The 18,027-nt window shown below is 42.6% G+C and overlaps 2 protein-coding genes across 3 annotated transcripts; both read left to right on the top strand.

Annotated features, from left to right (window-relative positions):
* Positions 1-1,833: 1,833 nt before the first annotated feature.
* Positions 1,834-9,771, top strand: SNRPB2 (small nuclear ribonucleoprotein polypeptide B2). 2 transcript variants are annotated; one of them, XM_083730856.1, is made up of 8 exons: positions 1,876-2,091; positions 3,368-3,483; positions 3,606-3,692; positions 4,216-4,388; positions 6,090-6,227; positions 7,172-7,222; positions 7,939-8,027; positions 9,294-9,771. In XM_083730856.1, exons 3-8 carry the CDS (start codon positions 3,629-3,631, stop codon positions 9,451-9,453), a joined length of 675 nt encoding a protein of 224 aa, XP_083586982.1. In that variant the 5' UTR covers positions 1,876-2,091; positions 3,368-3,483; positions 3,606-3,628; the 3' UTR covers positions 9,454-9,771. The 2 variants fall into 2 exon arrangements, with proteins under 2 accessions (XP_083586981.1, XP_083586982.1); XM_083730855.1 differs by lacking the exon at positions 3,368-3,483 and having other exon boundaries at positions 1,834-2,091.
* A 2,792-nt stretch (positions 9,772-12,563) lies between these two features.
* OTOR (otoraplin) lies at positions 12,564-17,567 on the top strand. The gene is made up of 4 exons (XM_083730951.1): positions 12,564-13,250; positions 13,988-14,127; positions 15,956-16,066; positions 17,304-17,567. The coding sequence occupies exons 1-4, from the start codon at positions 13,124-13,126 to the stop codon at positions 17,325-17,327; spliced, it is 402 nt and encodes a 133-aa protein (XP_083587077.1). The 5' UTR covers positions 12,564-13,123; the 3' UTR covers positions 17,328-17,567.
* The last annotated feature ends 460 nt before the right edge of the window (positions 17,568-18,027 follow it).

The raw sequence follows: 18,027 nt of genomic DNA on the forward strand, positions 1-18,027 counted from the left end.
GACTGCTGCTGCGCCACCGGAGCACGATTTCTGTTCTCATCCTGAAGCAAAGTTCTTAACCTGAAGCACTATTTCTGGGTTAGCAGAGTCTGTAACCTGAAGCGTATGTAGCCCGAGGTACCACTGTACAGGGAACCATGAGTCCATTAGTGTTTCTATATGAGCCTTTACTGGGTGGGTTTTGGTTTGATTTTTGCAGAATTATGTATTCTCATTTTGTATTTTTCTGTTGCGAACCTCCCTGGAATCTTCGGATGAAGGGTGGCATACAAACCTTTAAGTAACAAAGAATAAAAATAATAAATTGACCCGAACCAGAAGGGCTCTTCGTATATTAGCAAATACACTTTGAATGTGTATTTTGCATGCTGCCACGATGGCTTTGTCCAGTAACTATACAGAATGTAACCACACCAAAACCTAAAACAAGGATGATGATGATGATAAAATGGATGGGTTCCTTAAATGGCTTGTCAACAGTTTGCTCCTCATGTTTTGGAATAAGAATTGCTGCCCAATCCTTTACTATTGTCTGCTCAAGCTTCTTTCCAAGGATGATGATGAATTACTGCATTTATATCACACCTTTCCCCTCCATATTCCATAAGTTTTTGTATCCATTCTTCTTTTGCCAGGACAACTACTTCTTTCCATTTTGGGGTGAGTAACATTCTTGCCGCTGTAGTCACATACATGAATAAATTTCTGTACAGTTTGGATACGTCTGTCCCTATAATTCCCGAAAGGAAAGCTTCTGGGTTGTTGTTTTTTACAAACGTTATTTTAAACATCTTTTCTCATTCATTATATATAATTTCCCAGTAAGCTTTAACCTTGCTATAAAACCACCACATATGATAAAAAGAACCTTCTTTCTCTTTAAATTTCCAACACTTCTTTGATTTGGATTTAGCAACTTGTCTTTTCCTTTTTTGCCCTGATGTATATAATTTTTATTACATTTTCTGTTTTACAATTTAAACTACTCATTTAAACATCATTAAAATATAAATGAATTCTGTTCTTCTCTTTCCATGGTTCATTTTGCATATTATAAATCCCAGCATATTTTACAAAAACTATTTTTTTGCCCATTTACTCGGTGTTCAGTACCATCGATAGTGGCGCCTGCCCTGTGGAACACCTTCCCAGCAGATGTCAAAGCAGTAAGGCAACAATTTTACTTTTAAAAGGCAACTGAACGCAGCTCTGTTTAGGGAAGTTTTTAAATGTATGATGCTGTATTGTTTTTAATATTCTGTTGAAAGCCGCTCAGAGTGACTGGAGAAATCCAGTCAGATGGGCTGGGTTTAAATAATATATTATTATTATTATTATTATTATTATTATTATTATTATTATTATTTCATTTTCTCTTCCACATGCAAGGAATTATTTCTAAAAGGAAGTGCTTTGCCTCTTTAAATTTGAATGGCTGCTGGTAGCAATTCAGAGGGGCTCTCTGCACGTGCTCAGAGGCACCTTTCTTACAAAAAAACCACCCCAAGACGTAGGGCTACACTGCAGCAGTAAAAAACCACCCCCGTGAACCACACGTGTCTGTATCGTTATATCAGCTGGGCTCGCAAAGCGGAAATGAACCAATCGATAGCCGAAGAACTCGTCGCGAATCGGCCGTCCTGGCATTGATTGAGTGGCCTCGAGCGGAGAAGGCAAATTCTATAGAGGGGGATAGCTAGAGCGTCTCCAACTTCCTTTTTAACAGCGCTTCGCGGTCTAGGATGGAACTTCCCAATACTTTACCATAGATACGAGGCGGCGCAGAGCGGCCGTACAACGGAGCCCGTACGGACCAACGGCCAATAACGAGTTTCCGGTTGTTGGCTTTTTTTCAACCGGAAGTTCAAGCTGCATGCGCTACAGGTTTTCTTTCCCCCCATCCCCGCTCACCTCTCTGGAAAAACGTTCCCCCTTCAGTGGCGGTTGCCCGCTATAAGGGAAAGCTTCACCGAGGGCCCAGAGGGAAGAGCGGAAGTGCACCTCACCGCTGGCCGGAAACGGAAGGGAAGGAGAGAAAGAGGCATGTCGGGTGCTGGCGCGCTGGAGGAGGCGGTTTGAGGCGTTGAGACGGTACAGGCAGAGCGAAAGAGGGGGGCGCTTTCCGTGGGTTTTTAGGGGCGGCACCATCGGGCTCTTTAATCTCCTTATACAAGGGACCCCACAGGGCCATCTAGTCCAACCCGCTGCAATGCAGGAATCTCGGCTAGGCCACAGGTGGCCGACCCGGCCTCTGCTTAGAAATCTCCAAGGGAGGTTTTGTGCGAGAAGCACAAAAGGGGGTGGCAGTGGGGTGTCCCCTACTTGCATCTACCCACATACATGCTCTTCCCACGCCTTCCCCCCCATCTAATTGGCTCCTCTTCGTAATATTATCCAGCTCCCAGGGAGAGGAAGGCCTTTGTGAGTCCCGCTTCAGCTTTGGGCTCAGTGTTTTCGGGGGGTGGGGGTGGAAGAGAGGTAAATAGGGCGACTTAGTGAAATTTTACAAGGTATCCACACACAGAGACACGTGTACATACCCTTCTCGCCGAGCCTAGTCGGTGTAGCCAAATCCTGCCCTTGTAGCCTCCTAAAGCATTATTATTTATTGAATTTATATACAGTGGTACATCAGGTTTCAGACGCTTCAGGTTACAGACTCTGCTAACCCAGAAATAGTGCTTCAGGTTAAGAACTTTGCTTCAGGATGAGAACAGAAATCGTGCTCCGGTGGCGCTGCAGCAGCACGAGGCCCCATTAGCTAAAGTGGTGCTTTAGGTTAAGAACAGTTTCAGGTTAAGTATGGACCTCTGGAATGAATTAAGTACTTAACCCGAGGTACCACTGTACCACCCTATACCCAGACATCTCAGGGCAGTTCACAGCAAAGATCAACATAAAAACCACAATATATATAATTAAAATAAAAACAACAACCCAATAACACCCGAAAGCAGTGCCCCAGCCCAGTTTTCTTTTACCCCCTTGCTGGTATTTTATTTTATGCAGAGGGAGCTAGGCCAGGAAGGATTTGGTATCTGAGCTAAAAACTCGTGTGGGTGCACATGCTGCCAATAAAAATAAAGTTATGTACAAGCTTTTGAGGAGCAGCTGCAGCCAGTTAATGCATGTTTGTTTTGTTAACTTTCCATCCTGCCTTTCCACCGAATGGTGCTCAATTTGGCTACCAGAGGTAATGTAAATTAGTAGGATACAATTTGTGGTGCTTTTGCCAACCCTGTGAACTAGGATAGTGTTGAGTAGAACTAGCTAGTGTTGTCCCCTAATTCTTTTTAAAATGAAATGTTGCAGTCTGATAAGTCAGCTATGATCTTTAATTTTAAATATGCTGTATTTTGTTGTACAGAGCCCTCATCGTTTAGTGGCTATAGTGTTGGGACTTGGACTGAGGAGACCTGTCTTCCAAAACCTGCTCAGCCACAAAGCTGGCTGGGTAGGCTTGGGCCAGTCACTATATCTCAGGTACACCTGTCTCACATTGTGATTGCAAGGATAAAATCAGATAACTCAATGTAAGCTGCTTTCAGGGGTTTTGTTTTTATAGAAAGTACGCTAAATAAATTCTTGGTTTTGTTTTTTTCCAGGTCAGCTTGTCAGAAATTAAAAGATGGATATCCGACCAAACCACACACTGTATATCAATAATGTTAATGACAAAATTAAAAAGGAAGGTATGAAAATGAATTATTCCTTATTCTGAATGCTTAGTCAAGAAACAGAAAGTTTTTGTAGGAAGTATGCTGCTTCATGCCATCTCTTCACCACCATGAGAGAGGATTGGTCTTTGGTAAATTTTTGTAACTCAGCTTTTCTGAAGAATATTGATAATACACAGAGAGGGGGGAAGAGCATTCAAATATAAATGATTTGTTAGTCATTTTCTCCAGAGTGGTAAATTGTTATTGATGTCTTGAAATACCTAATGATGGCACAGAAATTTCCCATGAAGGGAATTGGCTGGGAGCAGTTAACATTTCAGCAAACAATGGGTAAGAGGTGATGATTGAAAGTATCATATGTCTGGCATGTTGCATTGTCAGACTTTTCTGATTTTAGAGTGAGAAACATGGCTGGCTTCACTGCCCAAGTCATGTGCTGTCTCTGGGAGTGATTGCCGTAACCTTGAAGATGCTGTGGTGTCTTAGAAGCAGATAGATACAAGTATAATTCTCCTTTTCTTCCTTCCCTTAACAGAACTGAAAAGATCTCTGTATGCACTGTTTTCTCAGTTTGGCCACGTAGTGGACATTGTGGCACTAAAGACGATGAAGATGAGAGGACAGGCCTTTGTTATATTTAAAGAACTTGGCTCCTCCACCAATGCCCTGAGACAATTGCAAGGCTTTCCATTTTATGGTAAACCAATGGTGAGCTTTATATTTTACTGCAAAACATAAGAGAACAATGTGGCTGGGGATCTTGTGGTTTCTCTGCCTAGAGCAATAGGTAGTATATTTAAAGCTTTTGGTCTGTTCACTAGGCTCTTCAAACACTAAAGGGAGGAATTCAGCACCCCACTATGCTGATCATTCTCTCAAGGCAAGTGATTTGGCTTGTCAGATGGGATGTTCCTTTCTCTTTCGCCTCTGCACTGTTCCTGAGCCTATTTAAGGGGGTGGAGAGAGGGGAAGCTGCATTGCACAAGTGTACGTCCTTCTTCAGGGCTTCTGTTGGCAGGACTCTCGTACCTACGGGACCCTCGTACCTGCAGGACCGCCTCTCCTGGTATGCCCCACGGAGGACCTTACGGCCCACAAATAATATTTTGGAGGTCCTGAGCCTCAATGAGATTACACTGGCCTCGACCAGGGCCAAGGCCTTTTTGGCCGTGGCCCCAGCCTGGTGGAACACTTTGTCACAAGAGACTAGGGCCCTGTGGTATTTGACATCTTTCCGCAGGGCCTGCAAGACGGAGCTGTTCCGCCAGGCCTTTGGTCGGGGTTCAGTCTGACTCCCCCTCCCCTTTCATAAGAACTTGCATGAAAGGGGCCTCCCAATTTTTCTCACAGGCCCATATAAGTTCAGCACAAACAGTGAGCATTTAAGGTCCCCAACCCTAATCTGCGGGTTGCCATTTGATTGGATTTTATTCTGATCCTGATCTGATTTTAGGGTGTATTTTAATTGATTTTTTGATTTTATGTTAATGTGTTATACATCTGGTGTTAGCCGCTCTGAGCCCCGTTTTGGCCGGGGATGGTGGGGTATAAATAACAAGCTATGATGATGATGTTGATGAAATTCTATCCTGTCAGTTCATAACAAGGCCCTTCATTGGAAACTCGCCATACCAACTATAGGCAAACAAATAATTTTAAGCTTTCTCTTGGGAGAAACCAGTGCAGATCAGATCAATGCTACAATTCTAAAAGCACTTACTAGGGAGTAAAATCAGTAAGACTTCTAAGTAAGCATGTTCAGGTTTCTTCTGTAAATAAGTTTCAGTTCCTCGTTATAAGACTGCTAATTTAATGTAACTGTCAAAAGCTCTCTTTTGATTAAAATATAGCCAGTGAAGTGTGTTAGGAACACCTTGATCAACTCATTCGAAATATATTTATGGATAGCTTCTAATCAACTTTGGAAAATGTCCAAGAATTGAACAGAAGTAAATGTCTTAAGGGCACTGTTCTAAAAACATGGCTAAAGACCTGAATCTTCTGTAAGAAAATCCTATTTTTTAGTGTGTATTTTTAAAATCTTTATGCATTCCACCTTGATACAAATTCATTGTGAAAACCAAGTATTTTGTGGCTGTTCTTCCCTACCCTGGACAATATATAATGTTTTCTTTGGAGATGCACCTTGTTTCTGGCTAGGGTGGCATTTAATGGCATGGTGGTGCCATCTCTGGCAGTGTGCCCAACAGGCTTGCAGCACTATATGTAACTCATGCTCTGGGTTGGACTCCAGTTGCCAATACATAACACTGCCTTAGCTTTTCAAACAGTTCATTAGCTGGATACTCTGTGACCTTCAACCCACTCCCCTTTATTCCTTGTCTGTTCCAAAATATCAGGCTCAAATTCACAGCTTTGATGCTTAATGCAGCATTCTAATTTCAACAGCGCATCCAGTATGCAAAAACAGATTCCGATGTGATTTCTAAAATGCGTGGTACGTTTGCTGATAAAGAGAAGAGGAAAGAGAAGAAGAAGATCAAGTCCTTGGAACAGTCTGCTAATGCTGCAAAGAAGCCAAATCAGGTAAGTGAGTTTGTCCAGATCTCATTGCCGTTGGTCAAAGAATAAGCCTCTTTCTTTAACATTTGCCTATAACATTAACAAATGGTAGGGTACATGTGTTGGGAGACATGTAGAACAGAACTATGCATTATGTAAGCTGAGTTAAGCCTCGGTTTCAAAACAATACACGTAAAAACCAACAGTTGCTTAACCTGAGAGTAAGATCAGCTGGACTTGCTTCTGAGGAAACAGAAATATGATTGTGAAATTGAGCCTGACAGTTGTTGGTTTTTTTACTAGCTTTATGCGGTTAGCAGTTAACAAAAAATGTACTTTTCCTTAGCAAAATGACTGATCCCCTTTGAGCTAAGAATATTTTACCTACCAGGTGATATTGCTGCCACATGTAGAATAAAAAATCTCCCAGATTTGTTCTGCTTGGGTATCATGGGCGCTGTTATTGTGAGAAGAAAATTATTTGAGGAATCCAGGACTTTTGTTTACTTTACAGAGCTGTTTGGATTTGTTTGTCTTTGAGCATTTTATATTTCCTTCCAGCTATCCTGTCCATCTTTTGTTTTGCAAAAAAACCAGACTGTGGAGTTGTTGGGAGGGAATAGGAGGGCAAAGTCACTTGTATGTGCTGGTGAATAAGGAGGCAGCTGTGTGTGTGTGTGTTGCTACCAGCAACTGTTGACAAAACCACAAGTCGCAAGGCTCCCTCGTCCAGTAAAGCGAGATGTGCGCTGCAATCCCATAGTCATCCGTGACTGGACTTAACAGTCAGGGGTCCCTTTACATTTAACTCTTAAAAACAGAAGCCCATGTAAGTATTTTTTTTCTATTTAAAAAATGAGCCTCTAGCAACTCTGTAGGGTAAATTATAATATACGTGGGTTTTTAATACTGACTTCAGGTCTTGAAGCATAGTTTAAAAACAAAAAAATCTTTTTATTTCTCAATAGGGAGCAAACCAGAATTCAGCAAATTCCCAAGCAAACTCGCAGAATCAACAGGTAATCCTTAACATCCTTTGCACTGGAAGTACACCAATTTCAGATCACCACGTTGGTCTTTTTAGAGCTACATATTTTGTATACAGATACATGCATTTTGGAAGCAACATGCTTTATTCATATATGACCAGCTTCTGTAAATGATTAATTAGCAGTCGGTAAGTATTATCCGCTAGTATTTGCTTAGAGGGATTGTAAATATATAACTGTACCTCCATTTATTGTTGTAGAAAAAGCAAACAGTGTCCAAATTCTGTAATTTAATCCTATCATTCTAATTGTGCCCAGTCCTTATTAGGATAACAGAGATTATAGCACACCACAAACTGAATACTTGGTATGTGAGGGTTTTGTTTTTAAAGGTACTACTGGGCTGACAGCTGTTGAATGCCTGAAGTGCCAACTACCTGGACCTTTTGCAGGACAGATGTTGTGGAGTATACTATCTAGCTGTATTCTTAACTGAAAATGCTCAGAATTGCTGCCTGGTTGTATTAGACTCCTTAGCTAACCTTAAAACCTGTGAAGTGCAGGAACAAACAAACGAAGCTGTTTACGTCCACCCCAATTCTCTTCTTATGTCAAATGAAAAATTGGCAGCTTCTTGGGTTAACGTCAGTGAGTTATGCCAAAATAGCTACTGTTAACATTTATAAATATTAAAGCAAATGTGGTTTTGGCGTACCATAGCACATTATTTGCTGCTTCCTTTACAGGTGCCTGATAATCCACCGAACTATATACTTTTCCTCAACAACTTGCCAGAAGAGACCAATGAAATGATGTTGTCAATGCTGTTCAATCAGTAAGTTCATCTAGATACATAGATATATATAGTTCTACAATCCTTTACACCTGCATTTGAGACTCAGCAAAATTGGTGGGAATTTTTGTAGTAAACTGCACAGGATTGGGCTGTTAAGAGTTTCATCTTCTGCAGAAACTTTCAAGAACCCAATGGTGAGATACGTGGTCTTCTAACCTTCTGTCATTTGCAATAGATTCCACCATTTGAACTCAAAGAATGATGTCTGGTTCTATGCAACTATGTTTTTGCAGTTTGGATGGGCTGAGATAATGGAGCCTTCAGTGCAGGCTGTGGAGGGCTACAGAGATCCAAGACTCTTTAGAAACACACCTCCTTTTTTCAAGCTGCCATTTATATGCACACATAGAACAAAAATTCATTGTTATTGTCAGATGTGACTTAAGAATTTGCCTCTTTGGTTATGTTCAAGCTGAATGAATTCAGTTTTTTGGCCTCTGGTGGCAAAGACCTTTCAAATAACAAAGAAGTGGCTGTTCATGCAACTTTCTCCTTCCTAAACATTTCATGCTGCCTCTTGGATTAGCTGCTGATTTAAATTTACATTTATGAGTAAGAAAGGCAGAACAGTCAATGGATTTCTAAAAATAAAACTGGGATGCTGGTAATGAGCCATGTTTGAGGGACAAGGAAAGACAATATCAAACATGGATTTTAACCTGTCTCGGATTTAGTGTAGGATGTCTGTGTTTACAGTCTGACTCAACATAAGTTTTAGAAACAGTAGCCATACAAACTGTGAAATACGTTGCATTTAAGGTATAGAAATATTTGGCAAAACATAAAAACCCATACATTGTATACTTGGGTAAGTGTACATCATGTGACTTCTAAGTTAGTCATTCTAGTAAATTATGCTTTGTCAAAGCTGGATAAAGATTGTGTTGAATTAGCTCTGTAGGAGAAGGTTTGGAAACAGAAGAACAAACCCATTCTGGGAATCGTATTTGTTGAATGGAAATTAACTGAAAAATAGTTTGGCGCACAAAGTGGCCTTCATAAAATGAAAAACATTGTCTGAAGTCTGTAATGCCTGCATTTCAGCTGCTCTGTTTTTCCATTGTGTTACAAGTATGTTCCTGGCATCTTTGGTATGTTTTACTTGGCAAATTCAGCCTATGGCTTTCAGCTTTATTTTCAACGGTGAATTTCAATTTTATAAACTTTTTTGGGTTGAAGAATAAGAACAGCCTGTAACCTGCAAAATCAAAGCATGTCATCTTGTTTAAATTTTTATCTCTTAAGGTTCCCTGGTTTCAAAGAAGTGCGCCTGGTGCCCGGGAGACACGACATCGCATTTGTGGAGTTTGAAAATGATGGGCAGGCTGGAGCTGCTCGCGATGCCCTCCAAGGATTTAAAATTACCCCTTCGCATGCAATGAAAATCACTTATGCCAAGAAGTGATGGAAGGAAACTAGGATCCCTGAAGGACTTGCTCAGTTTGGTTTTTCTTTCCCCCTACATGCTGTAGGGTAATTTGGATTGACTGAAGTGTGGTTCCTTGAATTTAAGGAAAACATCTGGTATGGCGTTGTTGGGAGTTAGTCAGTACAAGTATGTAAGGATTCTAAACACATTCAAGAATGCCAGCTGAAAAGCTGGAAGCTGTAAAATTTGGTTGTTGTACATAAGTCCGTTTTGTATACTGTGACTAGAGGGGCTCCTTCACAGTAAAGTTACCTGTTCAGAAATAAAGGTGCATTTTTTCTCTTGAAACAGTAATCTAAGGTGTACTTGTGTTTCATCAAAAGCAATAGTTTTTAGGGACTGGAAATGTACTTGGAAATGCTAATGATTTGAAATACATGCTCATTCCATGAGAAGTTCTTTCGCTACCCCAAAACCTGCTCTGAAGGGCTGGGGGAACCCTAAAAACAGATTTGGGAGGAGGGGCACAAGGGAGGAGAGTGAGGCGGTTCTCCCTTGTGTCAGTGGGATATCTTCCTTAGATACAACTCCAGATGTCCTGGTGAAGATACAGATAACTGAGAGGCTGTTCTATATTTTGAAAGCGTTGTCAACAATCTTGGATGAGCTGCTTGTGAAAATACTGTCAGGGATGGGATCTGTCTAGAGTAGACAATGCAATATAGATTATTTGGAAAGATGTATTGGATAAATACAGTCGTACCTTGGAAGTCGAACGGAATCTGTTCCAGAAGTCCGTTCAACTTCCAAAACGTTCAAAAACCAAATAGCAGCTTCTGATTGGCTGCAGGAAGCGCCTGTAGCCAATCAGAAGCTGTGGAAGCCTCGTTGGATGTTTGGTTTCCAAAAGAACATTCGCAAACTGGAACAATCACTTCCGGGTTTGTGGCATTCAGGAGCCAAAATGTCCGAGTTCCAGGGCGTTCAACAACCAAGGTATGACTGCATCCAAAATTGGACCAGCATTTTACCATAAAGATGTAAATAAGGAAATACATTCATCAGTAGTCACTGACTTCAGTAGTCTTAGCACCACTATTGAGGGGCGGGGGGCGGTATCTCCCAGGTGATTTGCAGGTGTCCATATGTATACAGTGTCCACCTGAAATATGCAGTAGGTATCACTAAGCCCCTGCAGTAATAGGGAGCTGCTATCCAGAGGTTTTCCAAGAATCTGAACAAGCCACACAGTGAGCTGAATGTGAGTATGGTAGTTTCATTTTAAATGAACCCATTATCTGCAGAATGTAATTTAAGAAGTCTACAGTCTGCAGGGGGGGGGGGTGTCAAACGGGTTTGAGTGCTGAACTCCCTACTCAATAATACGGTCACTGAAATATTGATTCCGTTTGAATTCAGCACCATTGATGCTCCAAAGCATTGTGCTTGTATTCTTCTCTGCTTGATGTTGTGTTCGTGGATACCCAGCTTTTAATTTATTGTGACCCTGGGTGGTTGGGGTCAGTGGAAACTCTAGACTTTTACTAAGCACATCTGGTTCTTAGCCTTGAATATAGTTAAATAACTTGTGTAGAATGGGTGTTGGTTATCACAGCCTCCCCTAAATTCAGGGAAGGGCTGCTTTTCTGTTCTGCCACCTACTTCTTAGCCAAGTCCACCTGCGACTTCAGATGTCCCTGGGAAGCCCTTTGTACAATACCATTTACTGCCAAAGACCAGAAGTTTGCCATAAACTCGTAAAGAAATAATCACATACCTGTATCCCAGTCTTCTACATTTGTAATCTGAGCAGATGACAACACAAAACAGAAACAAAACACACTTGAACCAAACAAATAGAAGGCAGCAGTTCGTGACATGTGATGCAGTTAAGGTCAAGCCAGAGGCAACAGCAGATTTAAACATTAAAAGCCTATAGAAAGAAGATATACTTTCAGATACTGTTGAAAGGAGAGGAGGCTTGATGCAACATGACAGTAAGGGTCTTCCGGGACCATTCAATATATTACACCTTTTTGCAGATTCATTACAAACTGATTTGGGGGCCAATGTTGGCTGAAAAGAGATATGAGACTTTCTGGAAAGGATTTTGATTCATTTTGTTTGTTTTCATAATTCATACCCCGCTGAATGTCTCAGTTTCTAAGTGGAGGTGGTTCTTGCTTGTCAGAAAAGGTAAAGGTACCCCTGATGGTTAGGTCCAGTCGTGGACGACTCTGGGGTTGCGGCACTCATCTTGCTTTCAGGCCGAGGGAGCCAGTGTTTGTCCGCAGACAGCTTCCGGGTCATGTGGCCAGCATGACTAAGCCACTTCTGGCGAACCAGAGCAGTGCACGGAAACGCCGTTTACCTTCCCGTCGGAGCGGTACCTATTTATCTACTTGCACTTTGACGTGCTTTCGAACTGCTAGGTGGGCAGGAGCTGGGACTGAACAACGGGAGCTCACTCCCGTTTGCAGGGATTTGAACCGCCGACCTTCTGATTGGCAAGCCCTAGGCTCTGGTCTTGTCAGAAGAAGGGGAATAAATTCCCCTTTCTTCTCCTTTCAGCCTTTATGTGCTGCCTTCCTTGCTGTTCTGGAGGGTCATGAAACCAGCCACAATAGGATGTGATAATTTGTGATGGCCTTTACATTTGACACGTACCATATAGTAGCTCAGTCATCTGTATTCTGCAGGTGCTTTGTGAGGCCATACACTGCTGCACGGGACGCGGGTGGTGCTGTGGGTTAAACCACAGAGCCTAGGACTTGCCGATCAGAAGGTCAGTGGTTCGAATCCCCGCAACAGGGTGAGCTCCCATTGCTTGGTCCCTGCTCCTGCCAACCTAGCAGTTTGAAAGCACTTCCAAGTGCAAGTAGATAAATAGGTACTGCTCCAGCGGGAAGGTAAACGGCGTTTCCGTGTGCTGCTCTGGTTCACCAGAAGTGGCTTAGTCATGCTGGCCACATGACCCGGAAGCTGTATGCCGGCTCCCTCGGCCAATAAAGTGAGAAGAGTGCCGCAACCCCAGAGTCGGCCATGACTGGACCTAATAGTCAGGGGTCCCTTTACCTTTACTGCACACTTCAAATATAATCCTTTGAGGTAGCAACTGGCTCATGGAAGGGGGATCAAAAGCAAGCATAGTTATAAACCCACAACTTGATGACTGAAATTGCATCCCACTCCTATGAGCTGCATTACTGCTGCTGTGGCTCATAAGCTTCTGATGGGGGAAGATGGCCTGTCTCTTTGCACTTGAATCGGTCTAGTTTTTGTTGGCAAAGTTCCTCTGGCACTTCCTCCCCAGCCCATGGCCAACATAGGATTCTTTGTGTTTCTGCTGCGCTTTCAACCAACCCATAAGATTGGAAACCTGTATAATTAATGGGGATCTGTTGTTTTTCATCCTTGCACAAAATCTGTTGAATGTGGTGTTTAGCATTACATAACTGCAGCAAGAGACAGGCATTTAAAAACGCTTGGCAAATACGTAAAGCAAAAGGGTCCCTCTGAAGTTTTCCCGGCGCTTTAAAAGCAATGGAAGGTTGCCCTCACAACTTCCTATTGGTCAGAGAGCTTCTCTTCCCCACCCTCCAAAACTGCATCTTAATTTTTTTTATACATATATAATAGAGAGCTGTTCCTTAACCTGTTCCTTTTATGTAAGGCAGAGAGAGCGAGGTGCCTGGGAGAGAAGAAAATGCCCCACATTGTTAGCATGCTGATGTTTCTGCTGTTTCTTGGATTCACTTTCCCGATGATCGCAAAGGGAATTTTTATGGACAAGCTGGCAAGCAAGAAGCTGTGTGCCGATCAGGAGTGCTTATGTAAGTCACCCCTTTGTGAAACTGTGTGCTGAAAATGTGAACTCTTACATGAATGGATCCCTCTGTGGTTTGCCTTATCCCAGGCATAACTTTAAATTTATGGATATATTTTTCATAAATATATATTGGTGCAGCGGTTAGAGGGTGGGACTGGGATTTGAAGACCAGAGTTCAAATTCCCACTAAGCCCCCATGTTCACTGGGTGATCTTGGGCTGACATAGCCTTACCTGCTTTGCAGTGTTGTTGTGAGGATAAAATGGGAACGGGCAAAAACATGTACAGTGGTACCTCGGGTTACAGACACTTCAGGTTACAGACTCCGCTAACCCAGAAATAGTACCTTGGGTTAAGAACTTTGCTTCAGGATGAGAACAGAAATTGTGCAGCAGCAGCGCAGCGGCAGTGGGAGGTGCCATTAGCTAAAGTGGTGCTTCAGGTTAAGAACAGTTTCAGGTTAAGAATGGACCTCCAGAACGAATTAAGTTCTTAACCTGAGGTACCACTGTACACCACCTTGAGCTCCCTGGTGGAAAAGAGTGGTATATAAATGTCAAAACAAAACAAAATGTAGATAGCTTTTGCAGACTTCCCACCCAGGAGTTGAACTGTGAATGTGGAAAGGGATGCTTCTATAAGTATGATTGCCTTTGCAAACTTAATGAGAATTTACTCTTCTTACCACCCAGCCCTTTTATTCTGTATAAAACCCTACTGGTGTTTTTTTTCCACCCCCAGATGCCATCTCCCTGGCAAGGGCGGAAGATGATTACAACGCGCCAGACTGCCGATTCATTAACGTCAGAAAGGGGCAACTGATCTACGTTTACTCAAAGCTGGTGCAAGAAAGAGGATCTGGAGAATTCTGGGCTGGGAGTGTAGGGACCTTTCCTATGTTAAATCTTATCCTTTGTCTGCATGGCTATTTACTCTCCAGTATCCACGGTTTTTAGAGAAACCCCTGCCCCACCTCTCCTTGGACAGGGGAAGGCGATATTCTCACAAGCTCACCTGTATGTCCAGAAGCATCTGTTGCCTTCCCTCGCTCCGTACTTCATGGGGGAAGCAGGGAGGTTAAAAAACACTCAGCCTTCTTAAAAGAGAGAGAGAGAGTGAATGAGTTTCGTGCCAAAGTAAAAATAAGAAGGGGTGGGGAAGGTCTCTAAAGTGGACTGAAGAAATACTTACCTTATGAAAACTTTAAAAATACATTTATATGTTACATGTATGCCTCACCTTTCTTTCGTGAGAGCCAGTGTGGTGTAGTGGTTAAGAGCGATAGACTCGTAATCTGGGGAACCGGGTTTGCTTCCCCGCTCCTCCACATGCAGCTGCTGGGTGACCTTGGGCTAGTCACACTTCTTTGAAGTCTCTCAGCCCCACTCACCTCACAGAGTGTTTGTTGTGGGGGAGGAAGGGAAAGGAGAATGTTAGCCGCTTTGAGACTCCTTCGGGTAGTGATAAGGCAGGATATCAAATCCAAACTCTTCTTCCTCTTCCTTTTGGAATTCAAAGCAAGCATACAAAGGGGGATTGGATTCACAGCTGCCTGGCATGAGAGGAAAGACATTTTCACTCTCGCAAGATGGCACTTTTGGGAATACCCCCTCTTGCTCAGCCCCCTGCCCGTATTGTCCCTTGCCCCATTCCAAAGGCTTTCCTTAATCCTCAGGTGCAGTGTGTGTGTTTTCTAGGGAGACTGTAGTGAGGAGGGGAGGGAGTAGGGAAAACTTTGCAGGAACAGTGTTTGGCAGTGCTGCTTGGGGGGCAGTTTTCAAGCACTCGGGTCTTAGCCAGGCCTGGACTTTGTCTTCAGCAAAGGTTCACCCCCCTGCCATGCCTTCAAGCTATTCTCTGGGCCTGTGCTATGTATGTTGGACCTGCTTTTGCACAAAGCCACTAGGTTCTAGAGAAACACCGGAATATTTCCAGTATTTATTGAAATGTCCAGGGCAGTGTCAGTGCACAATACCATGACAGCTGAGCCTCCCTCAAAAAAACTGGTTTGGCATTCAAAGTGAGACCAGTTTGATGAGTCCCCAAAAATGGCCTCTGCTGCTGGGCTTTTTTTATTTTTAGTCTGAACTCTCTGGAACTGAATTCTGGTACCTCTCAGGTGGGTGCCATTGCCATTATAACAGATCAAGGGAGGCGTTCTTGGTGAGCTCTGGCATCTCTCCCCCCCCCCCTACAAAAATAGTGCTGTCTTGATGTATTGTCATTCTGGAGCATTGTGGGAAATTTAACTCATGGCTAGACGCAGCTACTTCAAAATGCCTCAGCACCAGTTAAGCCACCAGGCTCCATTGTCAACAGAATGGGACCCACCAGAGTATCTCTTGCCCAGAAACTCTTTGAAACGGAGTTGAGTATTGTCCAGGGCAAACCTTTTCAAGAAATCCCAGTTTAAGGAAATAAGGATTTTAAGAATATGATTAGTCAAGACTACAGAAGAGGAATTAAAATCTGTACGAGCTCACATTTTTCTTGGTCTCATTCTTGGAAATGCAATTGCTTATATGTGCCTTTTGGTAAACAACAACAACAACAACAAATCTGTTTTGTTAGTACCTTATGCTGACCGAAATAATCTCAAAGAGTGTACAGGGGGACTAGGGTAGCCCATGCTTCCAACAGAGCAGCGAATTCATTTACTCTGAAGAATGGCTGCGCTTAACTCCAGGCTTGTTTGATCTAACCCGTAAGGTTTATGCAGAACAGTACGAGGACCAGATGGGCACTGTTGGATATTTCCCCAGGAATTTAGTCACAGAGCAGCAAATCTATCAGGAAGCAAACGAGACAGTTTCCACGAAGGTAAGAAATGAGCGAGCTATGCAAATGTTGCTACTCAAATGCTTTGATGGTTTGTGGCCGAAGTTTCCGCAGTGGCTGAATATTGGTGACCCCATAATTGGTGACCTCATACCTTCTGCTAAGGTAACTTGAGTGAAAATTTTGCATCCTTGAAATTACTGAATAAGCCTCTGCAAGATGTTTCTTATTGATTTGGTTCTGGCCTCGTGTACACTAAGAACAACACTCCTCTGGGCACCAAGGTATGCTCTGTGCTTCTTTGCTGAGACTGCTTCCAGCTGCTTTTTCCTGACTGCGCTGTGTGTTACAGTCTTACCTTCTGAGTTATTGGTTTCCTTCACAGAGGGACATTGACTTTGCTTGTTTGTTTTTCTCCTTCTTTGAGTTCTGAAAGCACTACAAGTTTCTTTCCTAAACGTAACTTTGGCTTAGTTCTCACTGAGGTGGCAAACCAGCCACCTGGGGTCTACACAGGCACCATTCTAGAGGCCTTCTCATTGGGAAGGGCGAAGATGGAGATGTTCTTCAACTACCTTGTCTTCAGGTTTTAAGGGGGAACCCAGCTCCTGTCATGGAGAATACAGCGTCAGAGGCTTTTTGTGGGGCGAAGAGGCAGGAAACGCAATAAAATCCTAAAAGCTGCCAGAACAGCCTCCATCCCTGAGGCTACTGCAGCTTGTGCCAACCAAATACAGAAGCGAGACTGGGTCTTAGTATTTACTGAAATGCAACATTGCTCTTGTATGCAACTTTGCAAGAAACATGGGACATTTGCTTTTCAAAAAGCCAAGTCAGAGGTGGTCCTAGAAGACACTGGGGACTCAGATATACAGCTACAAATATAATGTTTTAAGTGCAATTTAAGTGTGACTCTAGATGTGTGGCACTAAATATGACACTAGATGGTGCTGATGAGCTAATGGCCAATTCCATATATATTTTACGTTTTTTTTTTTTAAAAAGCACTTTCGCTGTGTTTATTTATATCTGTGTAGATCCACTCTGGGTTGAATCTAGTCGGTCATGCTTGGAGCAGAGCCGCTGAAGTAACTTAAGAGCTCTGGAGTTCAGTTGGGCCTCAACAAGGAGTGTGGCTGTCTGGATCCAACTCATTATGTTTTCAAAGCAACTGATTTTCCATAACTCACTTTGTTCAGAATTGGCTCTAACTGCTGACTGTGTTTAAAAACTATAATAGTGAACCCAAACAACAACAACAACATGTTCTCTTTCTCAGGCCATCGATTTCTTCTGTGAATAGAAGTCTGTAAAGTGGTCAACCAGGACAGTTAAAGAAAGGAAGTACAGAAGCGCTGAGCAAAAGAAGATCTTCTGCCTTTCCTGTTGTAGATTTTAGGGAAAAACAGAAAGTCTCTTTTTCCTAAACACCTTTTTTCCAATAGAAAGGGAAGAAAAACACATAAATAGGATTAATACGTAATTTTGATTTACTTTGCAAGTGATTTTAACCAATGCCCCAAACTGCTGTTGCCTTTTAAATGACAGTATTCTCTTTGTTACTTTTCAGAGCAATAAATGCTAAATATTATAGGCAGGTGCCTACCATTTGTGCTTTGTCCATTTGCCTGAGCTTGTTGTTTCCTCTAATACCGTGGTTCTCAATGTGGAGCACAATTTGATTTTTGAGGGGGGGAAATTCGAGAATGAATTATTAACAGTTAATGGCCTTTTAGGTTTCCTCCACATGAAGAGGAGTTCACTTTTTGAATAATAAGATTTATATGTCACCGGGGGGGGGGGGGGGAATCAGGATTTTAGGTGGGGCATGGCCCCAAAAAGGTTGTGAACCACTGCACTAATGTGTTTTGTGTTGCTAAATAAAAGTCAAAAGGGAAACATTTTATTTTGCTATGTCATAATTTGAGGTTATCAAGGATACATTGTTTAAGGGAGGTTTTTGCCATTCGGGGGGGCCACGGGTGGCGCTGTGGTTTAAACCA

The sequence above is a fragment of the Podarcis gaigeae genome, assembly GCF_964106915.1.
Source record: "Podarcis gaigeae genome assembly, chromosome: 3".
NCBI classification, from domain to species: domain Eukaryota; kingdom Metazoa; phylum Chordata; class Lepidosauria; order Squamata; family Lacertidae; genus Podarcis; species Podarcis gaigeae.